Below are 21,588 nucleotides of genomic sequence, written 5' to 3' on the forward strand. Positions count from 1 at the left end.
AACAAAAGTGCGTTACTTACCATACTTGAGGCTATAAGAGGATGATTGTAGGAATGCAATGCTTGATAAAGTTGGTGAAGGTCGATGGGGAGACGAAAAATATTCGGCGTTAAAGGTACGACGTCATTGGGGGTACACGGCGGTCTCTTAAGATATAAACATTTCCATTGGAACCGGTTATTAGGATATTTAAATAATAGTTTTCTTTGTTATCTCATCTTAATTTACATGGCTCGGATTATGGCTCGGAGGGCTATTTCGGGTTATTAATAAGTGACCCGAATATTAAAAAATAAATGGCCGACAGATGATTGACGTCTCGTATGGGGGGAGGGGCGGAGTGCCAGGCATTTCGCTGGTGACATGAGCAAATAAAGTCAATTTTTGAGTTTATTAGCATTCAGATTTTCTTTTTGCTAGACATGGCAAGGTGAATGTCTAAGGGTACCCTGGGCAAGTGGATTTGCAGAGTAAGTTTCTCTAGGTGCTGAGGATCACGACCGTCTCCGGTGAAAGTGATGTAACTGGTTTTTCTTATATTTTGGGCAATATTATTATTTTCTTTTGTTAAATATGGCAAGAACAATGTCTCATGGTCTTCTGGATGACCTGATATAGACTGACATTACAGAATTAAGAAACTAAAAGAAATCTTCCCTTGCGTCTTGAAACAAGCGCGGTGTTCACACCTGAAAGCCACGTACGTTTACCGATGTATTTAACTTTTTTTTTTTTAAACTATTAAATGTGTTAAGAGTTCTTTTTGGCCACATGTAGTAAGACGAACATATTTATAAACACAAGGATAAGGAAATGACGCAACCACTGACCCACTCACTTCAGCTATGGAGAATACAGGCCGCAATAGTGTTCATCACTCCCACCCAGGGGTCAGACTCTACTGTACAGCTCACAAGATATAAATGATTACAAGGGTTAAATTCTAAAGTTACATCGGCTGTGTGAACGACAAGATACGGGCAGTTTATAGTAATAGAGATGCTGTATTACCCCGAGTCACCCATGTTTGTTATCGAGGAATAGGTTCCGGGTGACTAGTAATCCCACAAGTTCTAATTCCTCTGTCATCTTTACCAAGTTTGTTTGGTATAAAACCGTGTTGTCACAGCTTAACGAAGTTATTACTATTACGAAAGAACATAAAACAAGTATTGTACAACAGGCGGTAAAACCACAGAAACAGTTTTTGACGAACTGTACAGTACTGTATTATCAATATTTTTATTAATATTATTATTAGTAGTAGTATCAATTATATTTTTATGATAAGTTTTGTGATTACTATCATTAATATTGTTCATATTATTGAACACACGCTCCATTGTGGATCTACATGATATATATATATATATATATATATATATATATATATATATATATATATATATATATATATATATATATATATATATATATATATATATATATATATATATATATATCCTCCTCCTAAATTCGGTATTAAAGCCGGATACCAATTCAGAATCACCCGCAGCAAAATAAAATGAAGTAAGATTCGATTGAGCTTAACAAGAAGCATTAGATTCCTACTTTGAGGAAGAGCCGACAGGGCGGCCTCGGGTAAATACAGAGGTGTACAATAGTTTCACTTGTTACGGGGTCAAATCAGGATTTCAAAGTTGGCATATTACTGTTTTTTGGAGCCTATGTGTTAATGTTAGCAAATAGGACGATTACAGTGTGTCTTTTGGTTTGGAAATTAGTGTCAAACCAACTCTGGATCCCTAAACTTAAACATGCGAAAAAAAATTCTCCCCAACCTGCCTGAATATATGTCCATAGACACACTATAGATGTGTTCTTTACACATACAGCTTACATAAAAGAGTATCTTGCCAACTTTCAAACCCTTACTTGACCCCTTAAAAATTGATCGTGAGGAAAGGGATACCAGCATCTGAGAGCTGTGCACACATAGAGGCAAATCTGTATATAAAAGTACGTAACTACATTTCTTTTGAAGTATTCTAATAAAACTGTAGAAGGTCGAATAAGGACAGGAAAGTCTTGATGAGATTTCTTCATTGATTATGCAACAGTTAAAGTGAATTCTGTGTTTCCTGGTTAAGGATTGGCCTACAGTAGGATTATGTTGTTTCGTATACGGAAGAATAAGAATGTGTACTCTACCTCCGACGAAAAAAAAAGTCTACAAACAGAAGCATTCATAAGATTAGTGAGTGATGATGTATACGCTGCCAGTGTTCACTGAGGCTCTGTGTGGAGGCGTGGTCATGAAGGTTCCGGGAGAATGATGAAAGTTTGAGTAGGGAGAGTGAGGCTGGGAGAGCACCAGGGAGGGGAAGCATCACAGTTGCAGCGGGGAGAGTGAGTACAGAAAGGGTAAAGGTGAGAGGAGCAGCGAGGAGAGAGAGGCAGGGGGATGAGTGCGGCCACGGTGAAGGGTTGTTCACATCTTTCCAAATACCCACAGCAGCTGGTGCACCTCAATGATGTCGCCTTCTTCATTAAGTCAAATACGACGCGAAAATAACATAAGCACAATCAACACACACACACACACATATATATATATATATATATATATATATATATATATATATATATATATATATATATATATATATATATATATATATATATATATATGTGTGTGTGTGTGTGTGTGTGTGTGTGTTAGGCTCAGAAAACGAAAAGCGACCACAACGCGTTCTGCTCTGATTGAGGCTTACAATAATAAGTAAATCAGAACAAAAATGATGCAATACATTCAGGAATATTCTTACATAATCACTACATCAATATATACACGGACATTTCACTAAATTTGCCAAAATAACTGCTGCATGGGACAGAAAACAATCAAAACACCTAGTTTACAAAGTTATAATGCAAAATTATGCCTCGGCATAACAGTAAGGTGGAGGTGACGTTAAACTGTTTCACTCTCAGTGCTAATACAATATTAGCATTATTTTGGGTTAGGTAGGATATGAATTTTGGTGGGTTGGCCCACAGAAAAATACCTAAATGGTAATGCGGCCCATGACTGAGGAAAGGTTGCCAATGCCTGTTCCATGGCATTTTGCCACCTCATAATTACTTTAAGATAAAACCGAAAAAAAGGAAAATCTTTGTGTTTTTTCTTGTTCTTTAATTTAAAATCATGTTTTTCCCATGTTTTTTTTTATGTGATTTAAATGAATCCGACCTTCATTTCTACTGCTAATCACACCAAACCTAACAAGACCTAACCTAACCTATGTAAAATTAGCGTTGCGGTTATCCAGCGGTTTTAAAATTTTAAGTTTTGGAATCAGTAATGCTTACCTTAATTAGACTCAGAAGACTGCGAGTTCGGGGTCATCATCCACAGGTCGCTGTTTCTCAGCTTGAGAGCTACGGGGTTGGTTACAGTTCATGCACTTAACCTCAATTGGCAACACACAGTGTTCCTGGAGAAATGTCAACGCCTCACTGTCCTTACCGTAATACTCAACATGAAATCTTGTGATCCCTAGACAGATGCACACCATCCCTAGTATAAAGGTCCCTTCTGCAGTAGAAGTTGTCCCAGTTGTCAATGAATGGGACTGATATTGACTTGCAATATCCGTCAAGACAGCCGTTGACACCAACTGCCCTTGACAGTCATTCATTGCCAACTCTCCTAGTGCAGGACACCACATATGATAGGGATCCCTCCCTTAGACCTAATACGTTCTATAACTGCCTTGAACTTATCAAGAAGCTCCTCACTCCTACACCGGCCAATATCATTGCCTCCTGCACTGAGGTAGATAATGGGTTTGTTCCCATTACCAGACAAGATATTTTCATCCTGTCAACTATATCCCCCACCCCAGCTCCTGGCAAACACACCCTCATCCTATTTTTATTTTTACCACCAAAAGCTCTGTCCAGGTACCATACCTGGGAATCGCCAACAATTAAGGTTTTCGTACCTTCTTTGTCAGCCTTGTCCCTGACTATGCTAACACGTCCAATTCGTCTATCAAAGGACTGAAAGGGTTGGTACACTTAGCTGTTGTTGTCGTATCCTTGGTGTGTTTTTTCACCATCTTGGTGTGTTTTTTCACCTCCAGTTTGGTCGTCCCTCTCCTCACAACTTGCCATTCGCCTGAGTGCACCAGAGTTGCCAAGCACTAAGCTCCTCAACAGCTGATCTTTTAATTCACCACCACGTAGTTAACCACGCATAAATTTGTCATACAATATGGGTGTCTGGGTGTGATGTTGTGGTATTAAATAATAAATAAGCAATATTGCATAGTTAATGACAGTCATTTGAAGAATAGCAGAGTACTACAATTGTCAAAATATTGTTTATTATTCATTAATTAATACCCGACCACATCATACATACAATCTTTTGTACAGACTTGTGGTGGGGTGAGGCAAGGTGCTGGCAGGGAGGCAGGGTGGAGGCAAGCTGGCAGGAGGCAGGGGTGAGGCAAGGCTGGCAGGGAGCAGGTGAGGCAGCTGGCAGGCGGGGGTGAGGCAAGGTGCTGGCAGGGGAGGGGCAGGGGGTGAGGCAAGGTGCTGGCAGGGAGGCAGGGGTGAGGCAAGGTGCTGGCAGGGGAGCAGGGGTGAGGCAAGGTGCTGGCAGGCAGGGGAGGCAGGTGAGGCAGGAGGCTGGCAGGGAGGCAGGGGTGGGCAAGGTGCTGGCAGGGAGGAGGCAGGGGTGAGGCAAGGTGCTGGCAGGGGAGGCAGGGTGAGGCAAGGGTGCTGGCAGGGGAGGCAGGGTGAGGCAAGGTGTGGCAGGAGGCAGGGGTGAGGCAAGGCAGCAGGGAGGCAGGGGTGAGGCAAGGTGCTGGCAGGAAGGCAGGGTGAGGCAAGGTGCAGGGCAGGGGAGGCAGGGGTGGAGGCAAGGTGGCAAGGCAGGGGGGCAGGGGTGAGGCAAGGTGTGGCAAGGCGCTGCTGGCAGGAGGCAGGGGTGAGGCAAGGTGCTGGCAGGGAGGCAGGCAAGGTGCTGCAGGAGGCAGGGGTGAGGCAAGGGCTGGCAGGGAGGCAGGGGTGAGGCAAGGGCTGTGTGTGGGAGGCAGGGGTGAGGCAAGGTGCTGGCAGGAGGCAGGGAGGGGTGAGGCAAGTGCTGGCAGGGGAGGCAGGGGTGAGGCAAGGTGCTGGGGAGGCAGGAGGCAAGGTGCAGGCAGGCAGGCAGGTGCAGGGCAGGGAGGCAGGGTGCAGGCAGGAGGCAGGCAAGGTGCTGGCAGGAGGCAGGGGTGAGGCAGGGGTGAGGCAAGGTGCTGGCAGGGAGGCAGGGGTGAGGCAAGGTGCTGGCAGGGAGGCGATACACACACACACCTCCAACATTTATTGTTATATACTCTCGCTTGATCAGCCTCTTATGGTGTATGCTTTATCTTGGTTAATATAAAGTATTAAACACATTAGAAAAAAATATTATGTTTAATAATTAATTTTATATCAAAATTACATGACAAACCGAATAATAAGGCAATTTTTTCTTCCCAGACCCCTCTACTGGGAGGAGAGTAGGTGGCTGCTAAGTTTACCCATTGCCAAATTTACGTTTTTTATTTAATCATTACAGTACTGACACATTATAAAAAGTATTGTACTGTATTATATATGAAGGGCACAGGTATTAATAAGCACAGATTATTACAGTAAACATATCTTTATTAGTAAATAAAAAAAACAAAGTAAAATTTTTTTACAATGGTAATGACAGGCATGGGGAGACTACAAGGAACCTTTTTGGGGGTGTGCGGTCAGTTTCCCTCCCACCCTCCTCACCTTCTTACTCCTTACTGAATTTTAAATGAAAGAAAACATTATATAATTTGTATAATGAACATCCTCATAAATTACCGAATCATGAATTATAAGAATAGAATATGAATTATACTGTACAAAACTAAATTTGGGTGCGTAGGCTGGGGGAGATGACAGGTGGTAGAGGGAGGACAAGTGGATAACTTGCCTCCTGGCCCGTGCTGTCACCAAAATTCCAGTGCTGTACTGTATTGAGGTTCATTTGTTCATTTTGGTTCTGTTGACGTCTTAACACAGCTTAAACGCTGTGTTATAGATTGATTGAGTCCTATGTACAGCAATTGTACAGTACTGCACAACAAACTGTACAAAAAACAGGAACAAGCAACAGATGAACCTTGTAGGACTGGTGACAGAATTATGCATTAAGCTTGCCCTAATGCTAGCCTGGGGTGACGGGAGAGGTGATCTACAAGATGCATCAGCCAATTACAGATGTCCCTTGAGGTTACATGACAGCATTAGCCAATCATTGCGCGAGACTACGACCTAAGTTACCTCGAGCGTCCCCTTGCCACCCACGCACAGAGGACCCGGGACTGGGGAGCACGCAAATTTTGTCATTTTTCTATACATGTTATAGTACGTACATTATTTAATATTTTATATTATCAATGATAAAACATACACCATAAGTGGCTGATCATACAAGAATATATACAGTAATAATAAATGTTGGAGGTGTGTGTATCGCTGTATTGGATACATCAATGAAAATGAATGGAAATTAGAAGTAATAGACTTGTAGTGGATCCCTCCCCTACAAACGCTGTTTGTCGCTGAGTAGCCGACCCCGCGAATTCCCCAGTGTATGCCTCTGGTCTAGGTCAACCAGCGCTGCCTTACATGACGGAGGTCAACTATTAAGCCACGCCTACCTCCGCTATATAAGACTTGACCTCGTGGTGACCTACCTCTCTTTCGACCTACACCAACCAACAAGCAACACCTCCTCCTCCTACGCCTGCCTGGCGGCCCTCGCTCCCACCGGCGAGCATGGCGACCCACAAGCTGGTCCTCCTCTGAGCACCCTCACCAACCAGCTCTCTCTACATCACGCTTGCAACCACGCTGCCACTTCCCAGCACCAAGCTGCACTGTACATCCAATACAATATGTATACAGAGAGCACATTGTGAGTTTCCTTTCTCCATCCCATCCTGAGTGTGAACCAAACATAACGTACCCCACAGACTTATAAATTGCAAAAAGTTGAATGGTCCATTATTATTTTTATTTGTATTCTTTTCATAAATACTGTACACCTATGTATATTTAAAAAAAAAACCTATATATATATATGTATATATATACAGTGAGTTCTGCTATAACGCGTGTTTTGATAACGCGAATTTGCTCTAACGCGATTTATGAATTCGGAACAATATTTGTATAACGCGATTGCTTGTTTGCTATAACGCGATTTTTGCTTACTATTTCTCCAATTTTGTGGTATTAACTGTGAATATGGTAAAGAAGAATATCTCCAAAAAGCATTCTGATGATAGAATTCCCGGTGATTATCGTAAAAGAAAGGCTATAACACTTGAAGAGAAGCTTGATGTTATCAACCTCAAAATCACCCTTCTCCCACATCAAGTTACATTCATATTTTTTCAAGGTAAAGTGTTAAATTTACTGTATGATTTCATTATTAGATATGAATGTAACATTTATTTAGACTGTGCTATCCTTTGTGTTAGGCTAACTACTAAATTTTTTCGATTTCGAGTAATCTGCACCTAACCCTATTTTCTCCATAAGCCCTGTTATTTCTATTACGCGATTTTCTATAACACGATATTTTACAAGAACACAATTATCGCGTTATAGCAGAACTACCTGTATAGATATATATATATGTATATATGTATATATATGTGTATATATATATATATATATGTATATACAGTATACTGTATATAGATATATATATGTATATATGTGTATATATATATATATATATATATATATATATATATATATATATATATATATATATATATATATATATATATATATATATATATATATATATATATATATATATATATATATAAAATGCCTTTTTGTAGTATAGACTTATATACAGTGGTCCCTCGGTTAACGAGCACAATCCGTTCCAGCAGGTTGCTCGTTAACCGAAACCATTGTTTCAATGGGTTTTTGGGTAATTGGTTCCAGCTCACCGAAAATTGCCTAAATTCAACAAAAAAGGTAGAAAAGTTCACTTACTTTGAGGTGTGTATGTAGAAGGCTCCTGGATGATGATGGGAATTAGAATGGGGGTGGAGGAGAAGGAAGAAGAGAAGGCATTGGGGTGGAAGAGAAGTCACCCCATGGCACCATTTCACCCATAAAATTTTAGCTCTCTTGGTGTAATTCAAGATTATTTTCTTTAAATCAACACTGCACTGCATTATATATTGTCAATATGTAAAATATATTTCAAAATGACCAATAATTTGCTTGGAAACACAGAAAAAAAGCATTTAGTTGAAGAGAGTCTCAAGCAAGATGTTACCTCCACTGAAAACAGAGAGAGACTAACGCCTGTCTGGTGTGTTAACAGGCTGAATGGCACGCCAGAAACTAGTTTCTTTACCTTCAATTATGTTCAATAATTGTTAAAATGACTAAAAAAGTTAATATTAAACTTTTAAAATTATTGAATAGTATAAACTTCTTGATATTTACTAAAATAGCAAGGAATTTAAGCCCTAAAACTGATTACTGTATTGGCGGACTAATACTACAGCTGGTGGACCGCCAAATGCAAGCGAAAACATGTTGAAGTCGGCTCGTAAAAAACTCGTTAATCGGGGGATTGCTCGTTAACCGAAGTTAAGAATCTTATGGAAGGTAAATCGTTAACCGAAATCTCGTTAATCGAGGCGCTCGTTAACCGAGGGACCACTGTACAGTATATACTGTGTACAGTTTGACCCTTTTCTCATTTGAGAGCCTGGCAACCCTGTCGGTGGTCTCATCTGACTCAACAGTACTTAAACTTTCGTCTCGACTTAGTTTTTAATTACTTCATCCTATCAAAAACAGATCTTCACTCAACTTTAGTTAGGCAATTCATCCTCTGAAGATACAGAACCCAACTCGACCAGCTTGTCATCCACAGCACTGTCTAGTGGTGTGGCTGTGGACGAAGGAAGCATCATTTCCTCGCTGCAGTGCTTCCAGCACCTTGATTTTCTGCTCTAGTGTAATTGCTTGCCTTGCTTTCTTGGCCTTTCGGTTAGTTAATGATGTAGTGGCTGGTCTCTTGGCAGTGCTGGATTTAGACCTGTGGAGGCCCATGGGCAGCCTCTTTGTGGAGGCCCCCCCCTCATTATAACTACCCAAGAGGGTGGGGTGGCGAGTGAAGCGAGCCTAAACATCTGGGAGTTCTTACAGCGCCCCCCGGGAAAATTTTGAAATTTGAACACTTCTTTGGAAAATTTTGAAGCTATATGAAGTTATATTGAGGAAATTAGAACATTGAGGAATTTTTTCTTAACTGTATATTTATTGATAGTGATCCAAATGAATAAACAAATAAATAAAATATTGTAATATGTGGAGGCCCCCAGATTGTGGAGGCCCCTGGACAGCTGCCCACTTTGCCCACTCCTGAATCCGGCCCTGCCTCTTGGACATAGTGGCGATGGTTGATGCACGTGGTAGGATATAGTGTGACACAATATGTCCGTTCACTAGAGCGTTCGTGTGAGAACTGAGGATGTGTGAGGGTGTGGGAGGGTGGCGGGCAGCCGTGTGGCGTGTCCAGAGACGCGTCTGGTGGGAAACATTAGGCGCAAAATTTAAAATATGATGCGCCAGATTGACTCGTGCAAAATGGGAAAGATTCGCTTTAAATTAAAACATTGTCGTTAATTGTGGGTGTCTCTTTAAATCAATAATCTTAAATTGAATCGCTTTAAATAAACGTTCTACTGTATTTCACAATGAAACACACGGTACGACATAACACAATTCTTGGTCCCGCTCTTGTAATGTATCGGGTCTACTGTGTTAAGGTACATTCATAAAACATTAACATAATCTTACCTATATATACAGTCTCATGAATGAAGCAAACTTTGATCATACCATTACTGTATATGTACCTATCCTTAAGTAATAGAAGTAGGTCCATGGATCTTGCATCCTCACACAGTATCTTACTCAAGCTATTCAAATACAGGGGCCCCCAAATTCGCGATTTTTTTTTTTTTTGCGGTCCTCTATTATTCATGGATGACACCCTGGATGTACCCAAGAATGTCTGTGGCTAGTTTTAAAGTTGCCGGCATTTTCACGGCTGGGACAGGGAGCCATTCACCCTAAAGACAGTAATTTCCTTTACCTGTATTGTATTATATATATGTGTGTGTGTGTGTGTGTGTGTGTGTGTGTGTGTGTGTGTGTGTGTGTATACACTCACAAACATATACAGGGTATACAATACAGGTAAACACATAAAGGGAATATACATTTCTTTGTACATAAGTAAAAATGTACCCCCCACCCCCCCTTCCCTGGTCAGCAAGTGTTATTTGCAGCCATTTTGAAAACCTAACCCCTGTGAATTTGGGGGGCCCCCTGTACCTGTATTCCATTCAACAGGTTAGAAATAAACATGATAAAAAGTACATGAATACAAAATTCTAAGGATTTTAGGAATCATTGTTTTAAATTTACAATCATTTGTCATTACATGCTTCAAATGAACCTAGCATACAGCACTGTACTGCAGAATGATTCCTGTACACTACAGTACAAATATTTCCAGTACAGTGCATAAAAATCATTCCTCTGACACAGTACAGCACAATAACTTAATTGGTTGTTAGTCTTCAGGTTTAACATGAAGCTAAATTGCATCCAACTGGTTGTTTAGAAAATTTTTGAATACCGTCTCTCCTCGACTTACGACGGCCATTGTCGTTATATTATAAAATATTTTACATTATTTTTGAGTCCAGACATTTGGTCGTAATGTCTAACGACGCCGTAAGACAACATCTGGCACGCTGCCGTGTGTGTACAGCATCCACGTCGTATCCCGCTCAGTTTGTATATTAAAGAGGTAAAAGTTTTACAATTATTACAGTATGGTTGGGATGTATAGCGAGATAGGGTCCAAGGATGTTCACAATACAGCTACTCCTCGACTTACGACCACCCGGACATACGACCGCCCCAGTCGTACCAAAATTTTTTCAAATTACACATTTTAAGAGTCCCGACGTTCGTGATTGCGCTGTATACTGACAAAATTTTCATTTGTAATTCTCTTTAAAATGGCTGGCAAGCTTAAAAGTGAGAGTTTTGTGGTGCTGAGAAGAAAAAGAGACACCCATTTTAGATTTTCTATGTATCATTTTCGCATTTTCGACTTACGACCCGGATTTGGGTCCCTAACCCAGTCGAGCTGTATACTAAATCGCTATATATAATTACATGTAATCAATGGGAAAAATAGGGTTAGGTTCTGGAGACCAATAAAAGTGACTAAACTTGACATAGAATGGTGCAGACTAAAGTTACCACAAAATAAATAGCATTGTTGGAATCCTTGTAAGACAGTGAATAATTTGAATATAGACATCACATATTTTGCACAAGAGATAAATTGTTAGTCCTTTGTAGTCAAGTGTACTAAATAATTACTAAAATATGTATGTGTATTGCAAACTATAGCATGTTTATATTCAAATTAATCACTATCTTATAAGAATTCTAGCAATGTTTATTATATCCTCTTATGTCAATTCATTGACAGTTTATAAGAGAAAAACGTAAACTCTCCCAATATGACAGAAAAATAAATACCACTAGGTAACATTGTCTGGCTCTGGCCCAGCTGTCATAATAAATCAACTCTTCTCTGACTTCAGGTAAGGGTGACTGTGGTTTTTAGGCTTAAAGTTTTTATCTTTTAAAATGTGACAGACTAAAGTTAGCAGAATATAAATTACATTGCTGGAATCCTTGCAAGACAGCGAATAATTTGAATATACACATCATATATTTTGTACAAGAGATAAATTTTTTAGTCTTTTAGAGTACATTAAGTACTGTAAATTTTTTCAACTCATATTTTTTGGGTGATTTAGGGGATTTTCATGAGTGTTTTTGACTTTATACGTTTTTGGCTTTATGTGACGCTAAATATTGGAAAATTTTGATAATTTTGGTAGCCGCCATATAAAAAAACTTGTTACATATAGCTCTATATATCCCGACTCTACTGTACTACGTATTATTTTCATCGGTTCGACTAACGACCTGGTCGTCAAAACGGAACCCCGTCGTAATTGGAGGAGAGACTACTATTACTAGTGCACCTTAAATCCTGTACAGTACAGTACATGACACCAAAATTACGGCAAGGGAAATAAAATGAGTAATTAGCTCAATAACGTTGGCGCTTTACTTCAAAACCTGGAGACCCAACCCCTGCATTTCTCTTCATGCCCTGCTGGTCGCCCATACCACCCGGCTGAAAAGAATTATTCGGCAGGGATCGTAGGCGATCTTCTTCCGAGCTAAACTGCTGCCATAATTCCTTCATTCTCTGGTTGGAATCGTTTTGCATTTTCTGCTGGAATCTCATGTCCCTCATACCTGTACAGTGGCTTCCATAGCGATCACCTGGCATTCCCTGTCTGTGGTCCTACAAGCAAGCAAAACCATCATATCAACATCTAAAAGGGTTAGGTTAAGGTATACAAAATACTCAAGTCTTTTTTAGTGAAAAATCGGGAGTCAAACAACTGTATATATAAGAATCTAAGGGTATGACCCAGGATAAATGAGCTGACTGGTAAAGTTAGCCTACCACGAGCATGTGCTGGGTAGCTATCATTCACTGCACATAACCCATGGAAATTCATGAATTTTAACCCTTTAAAATTATTGTGTGTACAGTAGGATCTCATATTTTGTGCGATTTCATTTCGCATTTTTGAATTTCGCGAGCATTACCTAATGTAACCAAGCCTTATATTTGCTGTAAAATATAGTGAGCTTCGCAAGATCCAGCCAGCTGAACGTGAGATCCAGCAAGCTGAATGTTGGCCACCGTCTTGAATGACGTCACAGCCCTCATACCAGTTAGTCATTTCTGCTATAACGAGTGTTTTGTCAACGCGAATTGGTTGTATTGCGATTGATGAACAGAGGAACGTTGTTTGTAAAACGCGAACCTTTGCATATGAAAGTTGGCTATAGCGCGATTCCATCCTAAATGTTTTGAATCCATCTCCAACGTTTTAAGCGTGGTGCGGGGTTATGCAGTGCTTACAGTTCACGTTTGACATCACATGTTCAATTGATTCGTGTCTTTTGTTTGTGAAGTGTTTTTTGAGAAACACTGTAAATTTTGTTCTTTTTTTGCAAATTTAGCTGTTACCCATAAATACTGTATGAAAAGAATAAGTAAAAAGAATGTTGCGCAGTGAGGACTAATAACGGCTTACACCAGGGCTCTCTGTTTACATCACGTGATCAGTTGAATCGGGCGGTTTCTGTCGATTGCTCTGTGATTTTCGCTGTTTTCTCCAATTCTGTTATGTCAAGATAATGGCCTCAACCTCTACTGGGGGTCCTACTGGTGCTGGTGGGACAGACCCACCTAAGCGGCCAAATAAGGAAAAGGAGAAATGGGACTATCATAAGGGAGTTAAGTTTGCCAAGTACTTGATGCAGGATAAGCAGCGTGTGATTAGGTTACTTGAGGAAGGCCTAAAAACTAGTTCCCGGAAAGCACAATCAAGTCAATAAAGGCAGGAAGTGTATCATTTGTAGGTTATAAATGGGAAAATCAGAGGTTGATGTAAAGTGGCCAGTCTGTATTGTTATTTTTCCCATTAGTTTATGTATTTGAATTTGGTGCAATTTTTCCAGTCTATATTACTCGCGACATACAAGATCTTACTGTACAGTATATTATATAGTTTGACCACCTACTATTTGCATAAAAACTTGAACTATATATATATATATATATATATATATATATATATATATATATATATATATATATATATATATATATATATATATATATATATATATATATATATATATATATATATATATATATATATATATATATATATATATATATATATATATAAACCAAAACTGAACATATGTAACTATATACCATTCCATTACTGGTGCTTCCTTGGGGACCTGGACCACACATAGGTCTGCCCATCTGAGACGGCTCTCCAGGCCCCATCATTCCTGAAAAGTTTAAACAGTTAAGACAGATGAATCATCTTTTATTTCATTTAACCTTAAAATCTTTACAAGAAACAAATTGGTCAGGATTAAAACAACAGTTTCTTTTTCATACCCAGATAAAGCAATTGGTACAGTATCTGTGCATATATGAGTGCACAATGTTTTCTGAAACCACATTTATAAGAGCCCGGAGAGATTGACTTAAGACAATACCGTACCTGCTAAAGCCAGAAGGCTTGAAGGCCAGGAGACTCTAATTAAAGTGGTTGAGGTTAATCTCATTATCAGCCTAACTGATCCATGATAAGAAGAGGTTACCCAAGGAGGCAGGGAGCTTGCGAGTTGTAAATGCATACAATTTATGCACTATCACCTGTTCTTCACCTGTCAAGCTATGCTACATAGCAGGATCATCCTTCACAACTCACAGACCTCAGAAGGAGAGTAAGGATAGGTTATTCTTTCCTGGTTCTGTTATAAGATGGGGTTTCAGAATCAACCCATTTAAAAATGATTCCTGTCAAGAGCGATGTTGACACTCCAGAGCTTCCTCACTCTAGTTTTACCTGATTTATCACCAACAACACATGTAAATTTTGCCTACTGAGTGGTTCCTGCTGCCAGCTATACAGTAAGACTGTTAGAATAATAATGACTCAGTTTCTTACCTCGTATTAGTATCCATTAGGCTTGACCAGTACAGTACAGGAAAGCCTCGAATAATGACGATTCTACTAATGATGTTTCGTACTTAAAACCCTGGTTAATTTAGGACCTGATTCAATTTACACAGGTATTTTATTCGTATTTACGACGAAAACAGAACAAAATAAAGTAAATTTTCATATAAATAAAAACTAAATCCCGATATGCATCACACAAATAATAATAATAATAAATAAAACCACGCCTTGCACGCCTTGCACGCGGATAGTGCCGGGCTGGTGAGTGGTGATGCCAACATTACTTACATAACAGAAGCTGCTTAACGGGCATTTTGCTTTCACGCATCTGAACAGGAGGAAGAGAAAAACTTTCTCGGGTTTCTTAGGGCATTTTCGTGTCTTTATTCAACATGAGCAAGAGAGCAAGTGATGGTAGTGCTGGTTCAAAAGCTAAAAGAAAATGAATAAGCTTAGTTGAGAAACTAAATGAGTTAAAACGATATGAAAAGGGTGAAAAGTCTGTGGATATTTCATGCGCTTTGGGGATGGCAGAATCAACAGTGAAAACTATCCGTAAGAATGAAGAAAAAATTAAAGAAAGCGCTCTGTCTACAACTTCATTAAGTGCCAATAAAGTTTGACAAAGCAGGAGTGGGGTTATGCAGGAAATGGAGAGACATATAAGTATATGGACTGAAGAAAAAAAATCAGAAATCTCCATTAAGCAAGGTTATTATTCAAACGAAAGCCTTAGCATTGTTTAATGATCTTAAAAATTGAAATATAAGTTAAAGTGCATCAACCGTAAAGTTCAGTGCGAGTCGAGGCTAGTTTGCTAGGTTCAAACAACGCCACGGGTTACATAATTTAAAAGTCACTGGTGAGGCAGCAAGTGGTGATTCATCTGCTGCTTATCCAGAAGAACTACGCAAAATAATCGAGGAAGGCAGTGACTTGCCCAGTCAAGTTTTTAACGTTGATGAAACGGGACTATATTGGCTTCCCGGACATCTATTTCCACGGAAGAAAAGGCTGCTCCAGGATTCAAAGCAGCCAAAGATTGTATCACACTCTTCTTAGGTGGTAAAGCAGGTGACTTTAAACTCAAACCTCTCGTTATATATCGCTCTGAGAACCCTAGAGCATTCAAAGGTGTGTGTGTGTAAACAAAATTTACCAGTAATTTGGCTGTCAAACAGTAAAGCATGGATGACAATGGCTTTTTGTTGAGTTTCAAAAAATATTTTTGCTCAGTGTTAAAGGAAAATTGTGCCAGGAAAAACATAGCACACCAGGCACTGGTCCAATTAGATAATGCTTCAGGCCACCCAGCTCACCTAAATGAATTGTCTGAACATGTACAAGTTGTTTTTCTTCTACCGAATACCACGTCCATGCTTCAACCTCTGGACCAAGGCGTTATATCACCATTTAAGGTCTATTATTTATGCCGTGCCATGTGTCAACTGATTGAAGAAACAGTTGGTGCTGGAAAACCACCCATAAAAGAATTTTGGCGTGGATATCATATACTAAACGCTGCTAAAAACGTTGGAAAGTGATGGCAGGAAGTAACAGAAGGGAACATGAATGGTGTGTGGAGGAAATTATGGCGGAATCCCGGAAGCGCTCTGCACCAATTGTTCCGGGTAATGGGGATATCACTTATAGCTCAGAGCAGAAACCCTCCAGAGCAAATAAATAATTAGCCAAAGGCACCAAAATTCTTAAAATGAGCAAAGTGTGTGACACATGTTGTTCTAACAGGGTCATCGCTGATTGTTAAGGTTGATCCAGCTTCCAACTCTGTGGCAAAGAATGACAAATAATGAACAGGCAGCTTAAGAAACTCACAACTCATTAGTTACCATTCTTCACAGCCTCTCAAGGAACAGGGCTGTTGTAGAGGAGTTGAGCTAATCATCAGAGTAATTCCACCCACTTTAATTTAGGGCTTCCAGTCATTAATAGACAACTTACTGTGTCATGCTGGACAATATTTCAGCCAAAATCACCAAGAAACATCTACTCTTTCCTACCAACCATATGTTGAATTACAGAAACTGAAGAACAATTACTCACCCATCTTAAATTTTTGTGCCTCATATTCTTGTTTTATCATAGCTAATTTTCTCTCCATTTGTCCCACTTCTGTTTGTAGTTCAGATTCCAACATCATTTTCCTGTTTTTGTACATTTCATAAAGGGAATTCCATCGTGCTTCATACTCCTGCTCAAGTGAGTTTCTGTCAGTAAACCTGTAAAACAAAGACATGAATATTGTATACATAGTGTGTTTCTTTACACTTATCATGTCCTAATAATTACCAACATATATCAGTAATAATTTAAGGGTGAAAAATTCCACTTTCTTGGTTATGACACATCTGGATTTTTTAAAAATATATTTATTTAACCAAATTTTAGATAAGATCTTTGGGTAAAAAAAATGGTGTTTCTAACTTAATTGGAACTGATTTTATGGACTCCGTTATCAACAATTCTTTATTTTTATTTATTTTTGATAAAAGCATCGTGTCCTCATCATTATACCATGTTAAAATATTATTTTTTGGGAGGGGGATCTTTTAATGGAATTGTTTTGTAGAGAATTTATTCGGGATCATTATGGTACAGTACCAAATTTATCCTCTTGCACTATTAGAGCAGATGTGAATAAAAGTTTATACACTTTTTTGCTCGCCATATTTATAATTGGTAGCAGCCTCGCACTTGGTTCATAGCCTGCTTGGGTTATGTGGTGTATGACATGGCAGGTCTTACCTTCAGGCAGCTGATTCATCAGCCATACAGGAACTGTGGGTGGACCATGAGAGAACCAATCTCTAGTTTTACCAGGTTTCTGGAGTACTGTACTGTATAGCCCACTTGTTCGTGGAAAGACACCTATAAGCTTGGTACTGGTATATGAATTGGCTCATCCACTGCATCACATATAAATTTATTCCTTAACCAACTTCTCTTTTTAAAGACAACACATAATTCCTGAACAAAGTCTCCATCACCAACTCTTGCATTCAAATTCCCAAACAGCATCTGTTGCAATGAAATGCTGTACAGTTATTGTTTATTTTTATACAGTACTGTATAATAAGCTCTGTTACAACTCTACATACCTGGGGCCATCCTGCCAAATTTGCTTGAATGTTGGTTTCACACCACTGAAAAAAGAAACACCCATTAAAATAACCTTATTCATAACTTATACTGTACTAGAACATCATGTCGGGGTCACCCTGAAGGAATTTTTCTTTTAAACTGGTACAGTATTTCCATATTAACAGTTTGCAGACCATAAAACTCACTTAGCGAGCCCTGCTGAAGGGTGTCAATATCCAGCAACATAAATTACAACCGAATTTCCACTAAATTATGAACAGTACAGTTTACTACACCTGTTGCAATATTACAGTAAAACCTAACATTAATATGAAAAATTAAAAGGCTGCTCGAATATTTGCAGAAATGTTAAAGCATCAGATGATATTGGTGTGACGATAATGAACAATTTCACTGTATAGTCATGATGGACTGTATTACTTCAGCTGACTGACTCGAGAGCAACATAGTGAATACAGAGACCCCTGATTTAACATTGTCCCCAATTGATGCAACATGACACCTTAAATTACTCCTTTTTTCTTCAATTTAGTAGTTAAGTTTGATTTTGCATGGTACAGAATAGACCCAGAGCTCAATCAGAGCAGTTGTTTAGATTAAAGGTGAGTTATACCTGTAATTTATTAATAAACTATGAAAATGTGATTTGAGGTAAAATAATTCGTGTTTGAAGTGAAATCAAGTGATCTTAGTAATCCTTTGTGTATGTTTTGGGGCTGTAGTCTGCTACCCTATACTGTACTGTACTGTACTGTACATTGTAAGTTTGTATGAAGTGTCAGTCCCCATCTTGTGTTGAATCAGGGGTTTACTGTACTCGAGAGTGAACACAAACAAAGTGATTAGTGGTGTAGGTGAAGTTACTGTGATAGAAAGTGGATGATGGAGATGACCACGACTGAGAATCAAGGGCCACAAGTTAGTCACAATATAGTGCTCTCATTTGTCTCTATTTTATCTTCTCCCACAGTTAAATTTCAAAGCTGGAAAAGCTCAACATTAGGCCCTGTATATATCTCTGGATTATTACCCGTTACCTGGGTGACATGATCAGTGCTGGAGTGGGGTGTTGAAACCCAGTTCAGTTGCAAGAGTCAAAAGTGACTTGAAGAAATTTGGGGAGCCGTTGCCTTTATTGATGCTGAGAGGAATTTCTCCTTGTGTGAAAGGAAAGATGTAACTGGCCTGAGCATTGTGATGTTGTGAAATATGGACAGTTAAAGAGGATGACATATGCAGGCTAGAGTGAGTTGAAATGATAATGTTGAGATGGATGTGTAAGTTGACACTGATTCTAATTTGAGTGATAGGAAACCCTGTTCAGAACTAAGAGGGTATCGAGTGTTGGTGAGGTCTTGTGTAGAGGTGGACCGAGATGGCTCACACATATCATCATGTTAGCTGTGTGGCTGGGTTGCGTGTGCCCAGTCACAAGTGGTAACATGTACCCTGCTTACAAATACCTATGGCACTTGATACAGTTCATAACTCTTGGTATTTATAATAAATACAAGCACACATTGTTTTCATGCTTGTATGTTTTAAAATACCAAAATTCAGTTGCTGCATCATGCCATAAATATTTATGTACAGTATAAGCAAAGTAAATTTCTCCAATCACAGTCTGTGCAACTGACCTCTCACTTTTGCAAAGTTGCCACATTTTTTATTATTTTACTTCTACGTAAAACCCTCAAAAGTCTGGACAATTTAGGGGGAAAGTGGGTCCGGATTTTTACCGAGTGCCAGTTTCGGGTGGCCACTGTGCAACTAAGCAACCACTCATTAACCCCCGATGATCCTTAAATTAGTACTTTACTTTTATAATCTTTGCCACTCATCGGATCGTTAGCCGCTTGGGCGGTTGATTAAGTCTCTGTTATGTACTGTTGGCAAGTATTGGCTCCTGAATGTGTCTGAACCTGTGCCAGTGTGTGTGCGAGTCATATGGATGATGCAATACATACTCATCTTCTGCTCTTTCCAGGAGGACCATCCTCACCATTGTTTGAATTATTTTACCTAAAACCTTACCATTTATCTCTGAATGAATGTGTGTTGAACTTATAGCTAACCAATCACAGTACAGCATTATGGACAAGTCCATTCTAAGAGTGGGGGAATAAACTGCTCACTCACGGTCCGAAGGAGGAAAGAGGCCAAGGGATTGCTTGCTGGCGGCAATTTCAAATGACTGTGCGAGGCGGAGTTTCAAGCGACAAATATTTAAGGGTTTGGACAACTGTTTCTTACCTGGAAAGGGTTCGACTATCCGAAATCTGGACTTTCAAGAGTTTTCTGTATCTACCAAATAACTCGATAAAATAGTGCGATTAAAAATTAAAAACTTAATAGACGATAAAATCGATACATGAGACCAATGTTAATTTGCCAAGCCAACCAATATAAAGCAATCTATTACATTAAAGTGTGTGTGTGGTTGTGAAATGAACAGATGACTTGCCCTCCATGTGGGTGACAGCAAGGTGGTCAAACTCACAAACTCGAGGTCAAATCTTGGAATTATTGTACATACAGTATTTTTAATTCTGATAATGTACTGATTTTTTTAGTTTAGATAAATAGATTAGATGAGTGAAATTTTCATACATTTTTTCACATTAGTTCAACATGTTTTCTTTAATACTACATGTTAATGTACATACTAGAGGGAATATTATTAAAGAACATAACAGATTTATCGAGTCAAATCATACAATATGCAATAACACTACGTAACTCATAACCTATAAAATCATCATACAAAACATAAAAGCAAGTAGACTAGATCTGCATACAACGCAGCGTCGCTTCGCCGCTGTGAGCGCAGGAATTGGCGGGTGGGGGTGGAAATCCCTCACTCACCGATTCCTGCGCTCACAGCGGCGCCGACCATCACTGAGCCGTGATAAAATATTGGCTCACAATTCAGGGTACCGTGTTATTCCAAATCAATGAATATCGAGGATGATTGAATGGGCACTTTTATTCATTTTTTTTTTAACGGGGAATAGCCCACCCTGGCAAAGATCATCGACCCACAATGGGGCCTGGGGGACAAAAATAAGAGTAAAAAGAAACAAAAAATAGAAAAGAAAAAGGTTATATTAACCTACACCACGAAGATGCCGGAAAACCAGCTTTTTAAAATGAGACATTGTATGAGTATGGAAACACAGAAGAAGGCAGAGCATTCCACAGTTTGGCTGTGTGAGGAAAGAAGGAGGTACTATAACGGGTTATTCTAGTGTGACCGACATCCACAGAGAAATAGTGGATACCACGGGTAAAACATGTGTTACGAGCCCAGGGCCTTGCCGGCTGTACACAGGATGCCAAATCCACCGAATATTGCCCGTTAAAGTACCTGTAAAAGAGAAGAGTGAAGCAACATTGCAACGAAGAGAAAGGGAAGAAAGATTATTAACTAAATGAGGAGTTAATAACACGAAATGCCTTTGATTCCACCCTATCTAACAGTTGAAGAGCCACCCCAGATATGAGAGCAGTACTCCAAGTTAGGATGAATGAATCCTTTATATACTTGAAGCAACTGCTCAGGAGTGAAGGAGCTACGGCATCAGTACAACATTCCCAGCTTTCAGACGGCAGCTTTAGCAATGTTGAGGATGTGTGGCTTCCATGACATATTAGAGGAAATGGTGAGGCCTAGCATATCTATTTTAGAATTTGGCATCCAACACAGTGC

The 21,588-nt window shown here is 39.3% G+C and overlaps 1 protein-coding gene across 2 annotated transcripts in view; it reads right to left on the reverse strand.

Moving 5' to 3' along the window:
• Positions 1-10,485: 10,485 nt before the first annotated feature.
• The window catches only part of LOC121854579 (zinc finger CCHC domain-containing protein 7-like), a 50,604-nt gene continuing 39,501 nt past the window's right edge, over positions 10,486-21,588 (reverse strand). For both annotated transcript variants that reach the window (XM_042349262.1, XM_042349261.1), the window contains exons 6-9: positions 17,876-17,920; positions 16,821-16,996; positions 13,991-14,073; positions 10,486-12,496 (exon numbers count right to left, since the gene is read on the reverse strand). In XM_042349262.1, the coding sequence (XP_042205196.1) occupies positions 12,236-12,496; positions 13,991-14,073; positions 16,821-16,996; positions 17,876-17,920 (565 nt within the window). In that variant the 3' untranslated portion in view covers positions 10,486-12,235. The remainder of the gene's footprint in view (positions 12,497-13,990; positions 14,074-16,820; positions 16,997-17,875; positions 17,921-21,588) is intronic.

This window comes from Homarus americanus, unplaced genomic scaffold (genome assembly GCF_018991925.1).
Source record: "Homarus americanus isolate GMGI-L3 unplaced genomic scaffold, GMGI_Hamer_2.0 scaffold54302, whole genome shotgun sequence".
NCBI lineage: Eukaryota > Metazoa > Arthropoda > Malacostraca > Decapoda > Nephropidae > Homarus > Homarus americanus.